The sequence below is a fragment of the Hydra viridissima genome, unplaced genomic scaffold, assembly GCF_058129835.1.
Source record: "Hydra viridissima isolate aposymbiotic clone 2 unplaced genomic scaffold, HvirCarnegie_v1 scaffold_7, whole genome shotgun sequence".
In the NCBI taxonomy this organism is placed as follows: Eukaryota; Metazoa; Cnidaria; class Hydrozoa; order Anthoathecata; family Hydridae; genus Hydra; species Hydra viridissima.
The window spans coordinates 14146014-14160841 of NW_028324306.1; the positions used below are offsets into that span (position 1 = coordinate 14146014).

Below are 14828 nucleotides of genomic sequence, written 5' to 3' on the forward strand. Positions count from 1 at the left end.
TGTATCATAGAGAACACTTTTATAAAAAGTGGATGAATAGCGTTTGAAAAGAAGCTTACATTGTGTGATGAATAATGGCTGTAATGGGTGAATAGAAACGCGTTTTTAATGAAAACTTTGACATCTATGTCTAAAAGATATTTCTAAACCATTTTTGAAAACTTTTGATGGGTATATGAATCAATTCTTTAGAAACAGCCCAAAAGGTCATTTTTTTCATATTATTGCTAAATTCGGTCAATTAGAAGGACGTTTTTCAACAAATTAAAAGTGGTTAAAGTTTGGGTTAATTAGCGCACAAGTCATTAATGGATATTTTTAGGATTATCTTAGTTATCAATAGTAACCTTACACTTTTTATAAAACTGGATGTTACAAAAACCTTAAAAACATTTTTCTTTGACCATAACTCTCATTAAGCTTTAGAGGCAGATTACTTTTCCACAAATTACCCAGTTCATCTAACTAACATTATTTGAAAGTTTAAAAAAATCCAAATAATTACATTTAAAAATTAAGAAAAAAAATATCCATAAGAGATTAATTTTTGAGTATTACATTGTAGCAGTTTTTCGTTCTTGAAGACTAAAAACTTTAATTGTTCAAGTTGCTTTCTTTTAGTTTGCGCTATTACTATTGCACTCGTTATAATTGACTACTATAGAAGATTTACAGGTGATGTGACGAGACGTTATAAAACAAAATGAAACATTTCTGACGCATTTTAATTATAATTAAAGAAACAGAACATGGTTATCAGTCAAAATGAAAATTTATTGGTATGCGTTATTTCACCTAATATTTATGATTTTTATTACTATTTGCTCTTCGTAATTTACAATAATCACTTTTATTGTTTGTTTCTTTTTAAGATAGTTCTTTTCTTAGAGAGCTAGCTAGACTACTTATTGATCCAAGCTTTTAAATCTATCATTTTTCTGATGTAGCATTCTGTCTTAACATTCAGAAACAAATAGTGAATCCGAAGAAATTTTCGTATAACGTAAGAAATATACATAAATATACATTTTCGTATAACTTAAGAAATACACATGTATACTTACATAACTTTTCATACTTTTAATTACTGCACCTTATATACTTATAATTACTTATACTCCAAATTACTATCCACAAGTAAACAGTTTGTATGAAATATAAAGGTTTGTGGGCACAAGAGTGTTTAAGTATCCAACGTCATTTGCTAGATTTACAATTATAAGTTACTCATTTACTCTGATTTTATCATCATTAATAGCAGATCCACTTTATTCTTCAAAAAATAAGATGTTTAAATATATGTTATATGAATAATATCGTGTAATTTCTTTATCTGCATATGTCCTGATTAATGTCGAGACCAATAGGCAGTTAATTAACAAAAAGAATAATTTACGGCCATTTCTTAAAATTTGATTGATACAAAACAATAATGGCGATTCACGGATTTCATCTTACTACTAGTCTAACAAATATTTTGAGCTAAAAGCAATCACTTCTCAGTATATTTAAAAGAGAAAAGTTTGAGATAAAATGTCTTACCTATGTTGAGGATTTGATTAAATCGTTATTTTTTAAATTTCCGTTCTCTAGACGTAATCGTTCCAGACTGAAAATCAAATGGAATAAGTTCTAGGGTTGAAGAAAAGCAAACGTCTTAAAGGCGAAATATAGCCTTATTGTCTTTTAAAAACTGTTGTATGTTTATGGCTCTGGGAAAATTCTAAAGCCATGTAGCCATATGCTTTCTGATAAGACTAATAAAAACCTGTGTATTGGCCTTTTTTTTCTCTTGAAAATGGTTGACATTAGTATTCATTTAAAGCAACAGCACGTAGAAACATTATTAAATGGCTTTGCATATCATACAGGCGGGGCCCTGCGACCCTTCTGAACAATTAACTGATCATTTTTTTGTTAATAACACATTTCACTGTAAAAATCTTATTGACCATATTTCTTTAAAAGATTTTAAAAGTGTTTTTGTTGCTTAAATCTTAGAGCTTTGAGCCTTTCCTTCTAATTTCACCTGAAAGACCTGAAAACCCTTAACTTCAAAAAAATTATTAGTCTTCTAATGGTCTTTTCATCTACTTTTAACACTTTGGCAATCATTCTAATGGACATAGTAGAGTCCTTCTGTAAACTTCTTGTCGACCTTCTGTTTACAGTAGTTGACATCTTAGCTCTAACAGCACTATCATGTCCTTTAATTTTTAAAGTGCGCTTTTAGAAATTTAGTATACTCTCTTCACTTTTGGTTTGACTCTTCAGTTCCTTTAGCTTCCACTTTGAACATTCAAAACTCATTTTGTTTTCTTTTTTGTGTAAACTACGTTTTAGGGCATTAACAAAGACACAAAAAAACATAAAACTTTAGATTAGTCCGCGAAGCAAACTAGAAAGATCTTAATCAAAGTGAGAGAAAGTAAAATTTCGCCTACTTCTTTTTTTCCAAGACTAAATTATGCATTTTTTGTCCTACGTATTTTTGAAACTAAGAACTGCAGAAAATTAAAGCATTTTTTACCAAGTAATTTTATTGCTTTCGTAAACTAATTCACCATGTTAAAGTTAAAGATGGGAAAGAACGCTTTATTTTTCATACTAAAAAACGCCGCAGTCGAAGTAAGATTAAGTGTTGGTTTATTGCAGAAAACCTTTTTCGGAAGTTGTCATCACATTAGAATGTATGTTTAAATTTTTATATCACGGGTGGAAAAAAAGTTAAAAGATAAATGTTAAATAATTTTTTATCATGTAACATTGATATGAAAATGTTTAGTTTTACACTTTTGCTACCTACTTTGTGTCTAAAATATAACCAAAAAATTACTTTTTAAAAAGGAAGTTAAACATTTCCGGGAGAGAAAATCTTCGAGAAGGTGTTAAAAATTTCATTGTAAAAAATCCAAAAACCAGAATTTGTTAATCACTTTTTAAAGGAAGGATAAGCATGTTCAACTTTGTATGAAGGTCTTAGATAAGTTGCAAATTGCTTGACCAATTGAAGATACCCAGTGCGCACGCCACGAAGTATAAACGTTGTATTCACGTATTTTATTCGGAAACACGAATAAAATATGTAAATAAAACGTTTATATTTCGTGGCGTTCTCACTGGGTAAGAAAAGGAGAGGACGGCCATTTTCATAAACACTGATTTAGCGAGTTAACTCAAGCAAAAAGTAAACAAATATGGAGAGAGTCAACAACATTTGGGCCAGAAGTTTGGAAAAAGTCATCAAGATATTTCATACCAAATGTTAAAAATGTAAATTTCTTATCATAAACGAACAAAAACTCAAAAAATACAGTGATGATCAACCTTTAAAAGCCGGATGTTGGTTAAACATCTTTATGGAAATAAATAAGGTATAGTGATTGACGACGAAAATTATTTCTTATTTGATACTATGGAAATATACGGAAACTCTGGATTTTACACTGATAAAATCGTGAAGTGTCCTGAAAATGTCTAATATCCAGGAAAAAAAAAATCCCCTCCAAACGTTCTCGTATGGGTAGCAGTTTCAAATGCAAGCATATCGACTCTACTTAATCTTAAAACCAAGTCACGTTTCATCAAATATGAGCTACATATTACTTAACGAAAAGACTTCTCCCTTTTATTCATTAGCATTATTCCGAATTTTAGAAAATATTTAGCCCAAATTAGTAGGTGCCCATTACTCAAATGCAGTTGTTGCATGGATGGAAGAAAACTTGAATTATGCTGCCAAGGAGGTCAATCCGTCAAAATTTCCAAAAGCAAAGCCAATTGAAAAATTTTGGGGTAGTTTACTACAAATCTCTTACAAGAATTGCTGGAAAAAGAAAATAACCGATCAATTAGTCAAAAGGGTTAAAAACAAAATTGAAAGAAATTAACTAAAAAAACAATTTACTGTCCGTAATGAAGCGAGTCAAGGATGAATTGAAGATTATAACAGATCATGATGTTTTTCATTATTTAAAAAGTGAAAACTTAAAAATGAAGAAATATTTTACAAGACGTAAAAAAATATTTGTTTTTTCTTCTCTTAGTTTTCAGATATTTTCTTTCAAATTTTTTCTCTAAACTTTTTTGCAACCCGTTAAATTAAATGCCGCTGAAAATACAACGCTCTTTACTTTCTTCCAGTTAAAATATTCAGATATTTCGTTTTGAGATGGTTGCATGACAGCGTGCCACCGTCTACTTGTTGCGGCAAGTCTCTTTATGAATTTAACTTTGTGTACACATTTCACCTCAAAACCTTGTCATTGAAAATAAGCTGATTCTAAATTTTGCATCTCTCATTGTCTAAATAACTTTTAATATTTCGCTGCTAAGAATGCCTCATCAGCGAACTACAATTAAAATAAATGGTCAAAAAAACGACCGGCTACATTTTTAAATTATAGATGCCGAACGAAAGCATTTTTAAAAACATTTCTAATCAAACAACCACTAGCAAATAAAATCTCTTGTTTTTATGCACCAGGAAACTACATTTCTTTACAAGCATAATGTTGGAGGATTTTTAAATTAAAAGTTTTTTTTTAATTATTAACAAATTTTTCTCCAATTTTAACTGTGCCATTTGTTTTGTTTGTTTTAAATTACTAAACTGTGCCATTTGTTTTGTTTGTTTTAAATTACTAAACTGTAAACAAGCGGTAAATAAAGTTACACGCAAAAAGGGTGCAAAAAAAACGTTTGTTCATCGATAAAATTTCAGCTCTTTGAAAATGGACATTCTCTAAGACAGTAAATTCTAGTTTTTTTTAAAAGCTACTTCAAATTTTTAGAGACTTTCTTAAGGTCGGAAAACACCTGCGAGAGAGAAAAATGATGATTTACATGTAGCATGTGAACAGAGAAGTATTGCAATTGTACCTGTTAACTTGTGTTTGGAGGAAAAGCTTTTAGGCGGAAGAGTAGGTTCAAGAGTTTTCAAAACTGTTAAATAGATTTTGGGTTAGTGATCAGGGCATTACATACAAGTTTATTTTCGTTTAAGATAACGCTTGATTGACAATTTAGACCTAAGAATGTTGGTTTTGATAATGGAGAGACTAATATTTATATTCGATGTTTCAAATTTTGTTGGTGACAAATGCTTCGTTTAGGTGCATATTTTGATTGAGTGTATGCTTCAAAAGTTGATGTTTTTATAGCTATAAAATGTCCAGTTCGCCAGAGTTCTTAATGACACTTCTTTTTTCGCACTTCATAATAAGAAACCTTAAGATAGGCAAATAATAAGATTGTTTTGAAATGCTCATAGCATTTGGCTATTCAAATGCCAGCTATTTGTCATGCAACTGTAATTTAAAATCTGTGATTATATCTTAGCAAACAAAAACGCTCACAGAGTAGTATAATTAATTTGTTTGTGAAAAGATGTCTACCAGAAACGGTTTGGATTTTCGAAACCACCATTTCATATGCAGTTATAACCCAGTTTTGAAAATACTCTGTCAACATTTATATATAAAATAAAATAGTTTTAAACTGATTTGTTCAGAATGGTTGCAGTTCAAGATTTCTAAAGATATTTCAACTTTAAACATTTTTATATTTATACTGGTGTCAAAAAAGAATGCTTTATAAAAGTTTCCGCTAATTGAAGCCTGAGATCAATGTTATGCAGAAAGTTTGGGTTCTCCCTTGTTGAAATGTGAATCAAATTTAAAAAAAATTACTAATTGCAGTGCAGTAAATTATATTGAAATTTATTGGAAAAATTCAAGTACAACCAATGATTATTTTAAAATGGCGATCATGATGTCGATTTTACATGGTGATAACTATTAAATGTTAAAAAAAATTTTTCATTAAATAAGGGTTTTACAGATGAAATTTAGTATAGCAAATAACTAAATATATTTTAATTGATCACTTTTCCATGGTAAATACTTTAATATATCAATATGTTAAACTCTTCTATTTTTTACAAAGTGCTAAACTTTGATGGAAGTTTTCTCAAAATAATGCCGAGTTGAATTAAGCATATTGTTGCATAACTCCATCCATCTAGTGTACAAAAAACGAGAATACTTTGGTTAGATAAAATTGACCATAATTTAAATCGCTATATTAAATTCAAGTTCGATCTCATTGTTCTATCTGAGGATTGGGGGAAGGAGCCAAGGACCCCACAACCACCTTTGTTTCTGTATTTCTTGTATTATTCATTACCTATTGTGGCATTGCACGATTCCTTTGCATAAATTACGATATCTTTTATAAGTTAAAATCTAAAAAAGTTATTTTAGTTTAGAAATAAACGTTTTTATAGCAGTAATAAATATGTTTCTTATTGTACTTTTAGTCAAAAACTTTTCGTTTAATTACATAATATATCAAAAAAATATATCAAAATATATCAAAAAAAAAAAAAAAATTAGAATCGGAAAAGTTTTTTTACAACTCTTGGAAAGTTCTTGTCAACCTCATCAATAACTCGTTTCACTTCATTTATTGCTTTTGCTTCCACTTTTACTTTATTAAAAGTTACAATTTGGATAGCTGGATTGACATTAGCAACTAGGACTGCTAACTTATCTGTAAAACGTTTTTTTTTTGACACTACATTTTTTACACTTAATGCTTCAGAATGAACGGTGGATTTAATTCTTGCAAATTCTTTGGAAATCCTTTCTTCGACATTTCTTTTTTCGATGACGTCTTTTAGCCAAATTAAAGCGATTTTGTCAAGAAAATCTATATTTGATACAAAAAACTTTACATTTAAGAAGTCTGAATAATCTTTTTCTCGCACATTTGATATAATCCCATCAAAGGAATTTAACTTCTGAATCACATCTTCTACAAAAACGACAACATCATTTACATTTGATGGTATGCGTTCTTCAATGTTGCTTATCATCCATTTAATTTTCTCTATAACTTCTTTTTTAACTTTTTGATCTATGTTTTCAATAACATTTATTTTGCTCATGAAATAATATGGTAGACAGTTGCTTTCAAAAGCCATCTGCATTTGAACAAACAAGTAAGCAAGAGCTGTTTTAATTGATTCATAAGATTCATTCCACATTTCATCTTGCGGAGGAAAATCTTCCCCAGCTTTTAACATGATGTTTTTTCCGATAAATGATGAAAGTTGTGTTGGGCAGGTTGGTTTTAGCCATTTATAAAACATCGATTTATAAATGAAGTAAATTAACTTTTGCTGTGCGTTATACATAGAGAACAGCTTGCGTTCAACATCTGAAAATGAATACCTCCAATCGAGAGTTTCCTCGTCATCTTTTTCAGTCGCAGACGGTTTTGCAATTATATGACATGTTTGCGTGAGATCATCGATGGTTCGTTGGTCAACGGGCCAGTTTCTTTTTCTTTCTTTCCATTCCGAAGCAACATCAGGCCACCAAGGAATTCGAATTAAAGTAACAAAATCAATTGAAAGTTTAATCGTGTTTTTGTTTTTAACTTGGATGGTATATTCGGAACCAACTGATGCGTTTGTAATTTTCTCAGTTTTTAGAACAGAAATATCAGAAATCTTCTCATCGCAAACTGCTGCGAAAGCAATTTCAACTAGCTTTCGCTTATCTCGGAGCTTTAATTTCTCTAGTGCAAAGTTTTTAACATTGTATGGATGAAAATAGCCTTCCTCACCTCTCTTTGTTAAAAGTTCCTCTACATATTTTTTAGAGGCATTTAATTCGACATCATTTGTAAACATTAAAATCTCCGGACTTGCACAGACATTGACATAACCAATTTTTCCTGGGATGTCTTTGACACAATATTTGAACTCAGGGAGAATCTCTAGGAGAATCAATTCTAAATCCAACTCAACTTCCCTGTTTAATCCATCTTTAAAATCATTATTCGGTGTAAAAATGCGAGCTACTGTAGAACCCTCAAAAGTACTTCCCGCTAAACTAATTTTTTTTGGTGTATTTGTAAATTTTTTACAGATGCTCCTTTTACCGGATAATATTAAGGATTTTAGCAATAAATATTCTTTGTTGCAAAACTGCTCGTCAAGTTCTTTTAGTTTTTTGAACCTCTCAATTTTTCCTTCATAGGTCTCTATAATTAAAAAAAAAAAAAAAAAAATCATTGAATTCACCAAATTGTACAAAACTTCCATTGATAGCCTTGTTGTTTCAACAAAATCAAGAAGAAATATGAGCGCTTCGGTCAACTGTTCATAGTTCTAGGTTTATTTTTGTCCCGATTCAAATAATTCGTAATGCATTGCCGGAAGAAGAAAAGCAAGGTATGGTCAGAAAATATTTAAAATATTTAATTTTAATTTAAAAATATTTAAGTTTATCAATCATTTGCAGGAACATATTAAACAGATACTTCGCATTATACAAATGTAAAAAAGAAAAATAATCTTTGACCAGCTTAATACGTAAGTATATCAGGTCGTCGAAGATGAATTATCTTAGAAAAAAAAGGAGTCTGTTGATAACGTACAATTGTAAGTAGTTGTTTTATTCATCAAACTATGGATTCATTTATGCACTTCCGCCATTTAATCAGAAGGTTATTTAGGCTGGTGCTTTAAACTCTGGAGGGCGAGAGTCAATGAAGTCCTGGAAAACCAGTTTTACAGCAATGTTGGAATGAAAATGCTGTGCTTTTAAAAATTTTTTAATTTGATAAAGAATTGGTGAGTATTGAAGTTAATGACAATCCGACTCTTATTCCTGTAAAATTAGAACATCATTTTTACAGTCTATTGTCACGTGTTATCTTGTATTAATATAGGAGTCAAACTGTTAACAAATCTGGGCTGCTTTTTTTATCATTTTGTCCAGTTGCTTGCAGTATATTTCTGCTGCTACTTATGAGCCATGCTTAATGAAATCAAATGGGTCACATATGTGCTCAAAGAGTCAAAGTACAAATAAAATAGAAATTAAAGTTCCCCATATAAATCAATTGTTACGAGCTAATTAAGTTGTTAATTTCAAAACAATCGCTTAAAATGCTTGTTTTTGTGTCACTCTTTTCAGATTGGTATGGATAAAAACAGCTCAACATTTAATTTGAAGGAACATTATAAAGATATTTCATTACTCCAAGAAATAATTTTGACCTTGCATTTTGATTTTAGATTGCTATTCCTAAGGTTTTGAAAAAGCTCTTTAATCATGAACTTATTTGAAAAGCATCCACTTGATGGCATGATAAGTTTTAGCGTTTTCCCAAACAGATATAAATAAAAGTAGAAAAGCCAAAATCAGTTGCCTGAACTTACTCTATTTCAATAATTTAAAATTTAAAAAAAGTTAAGAGTAAATTTCCTTATCAATTATTTTTCACACTACATTTTCACTACATATTTATTTTTGTCATAAATCAAGAAGTAACATTCAAAAACTCATGCTCAAAATAATCACCCTGATGATTAAAAATTCAAAAACCAAAATTTGCATGATATAATAGCTTACAACCTGATATATAATCAATCTACTAAGAAGTAACACTAGAGCCATAAACATTATTCCAAAAGTTCGACATAGGAACTGATACCTAATAATAGACATTATTCCCCTAGTTCTAGATAAGAACTGATACTTAGGTGAGAAAGCACAAATTAACGAACAAATTAATTTTTCGTCCTTCAACCATTTTGTCCTTCGACCAAAAAATTGCCATTTGTTAAATAGTTTTTAGAAATAAATTGTAAATAAATTAAACTCTTTGCACATTTTTCAAAACTTAATGCTAATCATAACTGAACATACTACACAAAATTAGGCAGTTTTTAGCTTGTCTTATCTTCTGGAATTTCTGAAGCATTCCTTTACAATTTTCTTCTTAGTGAATGTTATTTTCTAAACAGTTGAACAGTTTTGACATAATGGATAATATAAATTAATAGAATGTTATGTGAAAAAGAAAGAGTGTTTTGTAAGCATGTAAACATAGCTCAAAATAGTATAATTACATTAAAACATAGGCATTTCATATCTTTGATTGTATCATAATATACACCCACACAAGAAGAAACTTTATACAAAAATGCAAGTAATGGAGTATGAAAAATCCAAAGTTAAACCTTTTCCTGTCACTTTTTTTTAATGAATCTTTTTTTTGTATATTTAAAATGATAATATAATTGAAAAACAATTTTTAATTTAATCTAATGAATAAATGGGACGACAGTTTTTCCGGCTATAAATATAAAAATTTTTGAACAAAATTATGCCAAAAAATACTATTAATTTCTTTGTGATAAATATTTATAAAATACTGCTTCAAGTTTTTTAAATTAGTTCGCTGAATTGGTTCTTTCTGACCAGAGAGGATAGTTCAATTATAAATAAAATGAATTTTTTTCTATTTACACAAAAAATTTTATATAAGCTTAAAACAAAAGTACAATATAAATAGAAAATTAACCTTCTGCTGTTAAAACTTCCATCTTTCATTTTTTCCAAAATATTTAGGAAACAGTCCAACAGTATTTTAAAGCTCAAACCCAGTCAGCTAATCAATTGTAACAACTTTCCTTGTTTTAGTTTCATTTTCATGTTTACATTCAATTTACTTAGAAATTTTCCGAGTACTTTTTACTTAAATATAAACATTTTCCATGTCCGTATTTAGTTCGTGATATTGTTTACGGGAGACTTCCCATTGACTCCAACTTCATTCTTAAACCTGTTTAAAAAAATCGGAATGTTTTTGTGAGTGAGTTATGATTAATAATAACGATACAGGTTTTCCAAATGTTTTCAAAGGTTGAAACAAAGCCATGTAAGGGAAATGAGGTATTGCATTTTTATTGTGGAACCTTGCAGCTTCATGTCAAAATATAAAAATTCTTTCAAGCTCCATCAGTTTAAATGACTGATTTCCTATTTGTACTTTTTTCATTATTGTATGTTACTAACGGATAAACAAAAAGTTTTTTGTTTTTCCGTTAGTAACAAACAATAATGAATAAAGTAAAACTTAAATGTTTGTCAAAATAAAAAATATTTGTCAAAATTCTTTTGACAAATATTGGCAATAACTTTTGCTCTAAATCCAGTGTTGACAAATGTTGTATTGATGTTTCGGATGATTTGACGAGACAGATAACCTTGATAGTCCCAACAATCTAAACAAGATCAATACAAACTCAGTTTAGAATGTGGATTTGCTGATGCTTGTTGTGTTTTTTAAAGTAGACAATAATTTTAAAGCTAAGACAAACTATCTTTTAAAAAATAAATTAAAAGCAAAACAATATTTAGGTCATTACCGACATTACATCATGTTGCGCCATTGTCATTTATAACCAAAAACTATTTTAAAAATCGGCAAGTAAAGACAGCAAACTATTTAATATACTTAGGCTAGGAAAAGACAGGCATAAAATGTTTACATAGAGCGCCTGTGTGTACTTAAAATAAAAAGTGTAAGAAAAAAAAATTTACTTTAAATTTTAAGGTCTTTATGACTTGAGCTTTCGTGGTAAAATTGCTGATTTTAAAAGAGATAAACTACAATACCAGATAAAAGAGCAAAAAACATTATAATAGTTCAAACAACTTTTAAAAGTTTAAACTGATTGGTCCAAAAAGTTTTGTAGCTTTTTATTTGTTGCTATATCTTGCCTTGATTAGTTGTCGTTGTTTTTTAAATCTAAGACAATAGTTGGAAACAATTTGGTGATGCAACAAAGTTATATTATTGTATTTCTTTCTGCTAATTTTAGATTGCTTTTCTTGGAACTAGTTCTGGTACATACTAAGGTGGCTCAGTAAAATGGTTTTTATATGTTTTTATAAGTATCCAAGTGCAACGGTTGAGTTACGTTAACACAAGGCTATTCAATTTAATAACACATCACTTAATTACCTTGTAAATCTTTAGTTTGCATTTTCCATTTACTGATGTAAAAATTTTTTGAACTACATTTATTGTGAAAAAATAAACTTATTCTATTAAAAATCAATTTGCATCGTGGCAATGTACGCTAAGGTCGTGAATAAGGTTAATCAATATTGGTGTAGGCAAGATGCATTTATTTGTCATTTTTGCATATTGTGCATGCATTTACTTTTAATTACTGGTCATAGCTTTTACAAGCTATGAAAAGATATTTAATGAAGAGATTTTGCTGCCGCTTGATACTAAATGAAGATATTTTGCTGTCGCTTGAGTGAAAATTGCGATTAAATACTGATGCGTTTTAAACTTTTACACATGAGCATTAGAGTGTTAATGAAAAAAATATGACTCAAAAAACTTGTCATCAGCCATTCAATCTTCATCTTGAGCAATTGACGGCAGAGAAAGATCTATAGTAGCGTGCAAAAGTACCCAGGTAGAACAAGAATAAAAAAATCCCAGTACTTTTATTGACTTTTATTTAATGTTTAAAAAAGGTAAATAAAACATGTAGTACTTTTAATTAAAAAGAAGATAGTTTTGAATAAATTTTTAGAATGACAAAGCAAAAACAAACAAGTTTAGCTATCAAAGAAGCAGTATTGCGTGCAATTGAACAAAGTAGGACTAGCCGATCAGTTTGATATAGGAAAACCAACAGTAGAGTATATATATAAAAGACATAAGGAAAGAAATTACAATAGAATCTCTCTAAAGTCAGGAAGGCCTTGAATTACAAATGAAAAACAAGATAAAACTTTAATTCGTGCCGTAAAAAAATGATTCACGCAAAAATGCTGTTTTGTTATATGCTGAAATGAAAGAATTTTATGATGTAAAATGTAGAGTTGACACAACCAAGCGTCGTTTGAGGTCTGCATATCTATTTGGAAGACGCCCTGCAACCTTTTATTTCTATATAGAACCGAAAAAAACACTTCTGAGATTTTCAATTGAATATTTGAATTGGCCAAGAGAACAATGGTCGAAAGTACTTTTTAGTGATGAATCTAAGTCTATATTATTTGGATCTGATGCTATTAGATATGTTCGTTGACCACAAGCCCATTGAAACGATCCTAAATACCAGCTACCAATAGTAAAGCACGGAGGTAAAAACATTATGGTCTGGGGTTACTTCAATAGATATTGTATCGGTCCTATCCATTTGATTGGAGGCATTATGGAAAAAAATATGTACTAAGATATTATTAAGGATGTTATGCTACCCCATGCTAAAAACAAAATGCCTTGAGGATGGATATTTCAGCAGGACAATGACCCAAAGTACACTTCAACTTTTGTGAAAGACTTTTTAAAGACCAAAAACGTTCGATTAATGGAATGGCCTTCACAAAATCCTGACCTTACTCCTATTGAACATCTATGGGAACACCTTGATCGACAAATTCCAGGTTGAAAACCAACAAATAACATGATTTATTTAAAATTCTCAAACAAGAATGGGAAAAAATTGACAATAACGTGATTATGAAGCTGGTGGACTTGTCGCTGTCAAGTAGTAATCAATTTCAAGGGATTTCCCGACGAAGTATTAAAGAAATTTACTTTAAATTAGAACATTTTGAATAAAAGAAAGAATTAAAAAAGATTTACTTCAAGTATTTGTTTTTGCCCGGACACTTTTGCACGAGTACATTTCAATAAAAAGAACTTTGATGATTTGATTACATAGATTTAGTAAAAATTTATTTGTTTTTAGAATTGGCATCATTTTTTGGGTATTCCAGCGAAAATTTGAAAGAAATGTGACATTTCATTCAAAAGTTATCTCATGTTATGCGCTTGTCAGGTTACTTTTACATGCTATTGTACTTGATAAAGATTGCGGTTTAAGACATACTTGTCTATCCTACGACTTTCTTTTTTATAGAACTATAATCCTTGATAGTTTAGTTGTTTAGCATTAAAATCTTCTGTTTACCATTAAATAATAAATTCAGTGAGGCTATTCCACAATATGTTCCTTAACGTTTTAGAAAAACTTTTTTTATATCTGTTATTCATTTTGAGAAAACTACGAAGGTATAAAACAGCCAAATGAAGGAAAGGAAATATTCTAATTTAAGGAAACCTTACGAATAAATTCAAACAAGCTCTCTGAATATTTTGCCGAAGTGTTTTTCAAGCCTTGATACTTGTTTTTTTTTTTGTTTTTTTTCTTGTTTTTTGCTTTTAATCTCTCAGTTACTTTCGAAACTTTCGACAAATAAAGTCGTTTACAGCATCATTTCTGTTTCAAGTTTTAAGTTTAATTTTTAAAATGGAAGAGTTCATGTAGTTATACAAACTTGGATCCCATTGTCAACCTCGAGTAATGTCTATAAGACACTCTCGACGTCAAAGTTAATAAACAGGTCACAAACGATATATCTAAATCGTACAAACAATCGATAATAAATCTCATTTATCGATGACAATTCTATTTAATTACCCTTCATTTGCTTTTAGATACAAAAACTTTGCTGAACAGCACAGGCCAAACTTTTTTATACTCATGTCTTTTTTTTTTTGAGAGAGATTTTTTTTTGAGAAATGTTTCTGAATACTTATAAAATAAAAAGTTACTCTTTATGCTAAAAGGTTTTTTGAAATTATTCTCCGAAATTCTATTTATTAAAGTTTCTGCTGCTGCTATAAATCCTACAAGTTTCGTCGTTAACAAATTGATACTTAATAAAAAGGGAAAAATTTTTTAAAAAAAATGTCGCAAATGTTAAAATTTGTCGAAAAGTAATAAAATTTTGTTTTCTCGTTCATGTATAGTAATCTCGTATATTTGCATGAAGCAATTATGGCAATCATAGTTTAGCATTTTTATTGTAAGTTTTTTTAATTGTAAAAACATATCTAGCAGTTTATTCAGATGTATTGAATTTAATTCGTTTTTGAAAAGTTTTAAAGCTTAAAAGTTTTAAAAGTTTTAAACGTTTTGAGTTGTAAAG

The 14828-nt window shown here is 29.3% G+C and overlaps 2 protein-coding genes and 1 long non-coding RNA gene across 4 annotated transcripts in view; 2 read left to right on the plus strand and 1 right to left on the minus strand.

Moving 5' to 3' along the window:
• LOC145184741 (large ribosomal subunit protein mL37-like) overlaps positions 1–14828 on the plus strand; it is a 253325-nt gene that overhangs the window by 99908 nt on the left and 138589 nt on the right. The gene's annotated exons all lie outside the window — the stretch shown is intronic.
• On the plus strand, positions 741–14355 carry LOC149886263 (uncharacterized). Its single transcript, XR_016453822.1, has 3 exons — positions 741–779; positions 13586–13675; positions 14335–14355. It is a non-coding gene; the product is annotated as an uncharacterized LOC149886263 (long non-coding RNA).
• LOC149886264 (uncharacterized) lies at positions 6278–10938 on the minus strand. Of its 2 annotated transcripts, XM_090093984.1 has the most exons (3): positions 10384–10938; positions 9726–9815; positions 6278–8052 (listed from the first exon to the last, which is right to left on the minus strand). In XM_090093984.1, exons 2-3 carry the CDS (start codon positions 9778–9780, stop codon positions 6392–6394), a joined length of 1716 nt encoding a protein of 571 aa, XP_089950110.1. In that variant the 5' UTR covers positions 9781–9815; positions 10384–10938; the 3' UTR covers positions 6278–6391. The 2 variants fall into 2 exon arrangements, with proteins under 2 accessions (XP_089950110.1, XP_089950111.1); XM_090093985.1 differs by lacking the exon at positions 9726–9815.

What these genes read in the sequence shown, in the direction of transcription:
- LOC149886264 (XM_090093984.1), bottom strand. Translation starts at nt 9,780, where the DNA reads ATGCTTCAGAAATTCCAGAAGATAAGACAAGCTAAAAACTGCCTAATT. An exon ending in AAACTGCCTAATTTTGTGTA is followed by an intron (nt 8,053 to 9,725) that starts GTATGTTCAGTT and finishes TTTTAATTATAG; the next exon opens with AGACCTATGAAGGAAAAATT.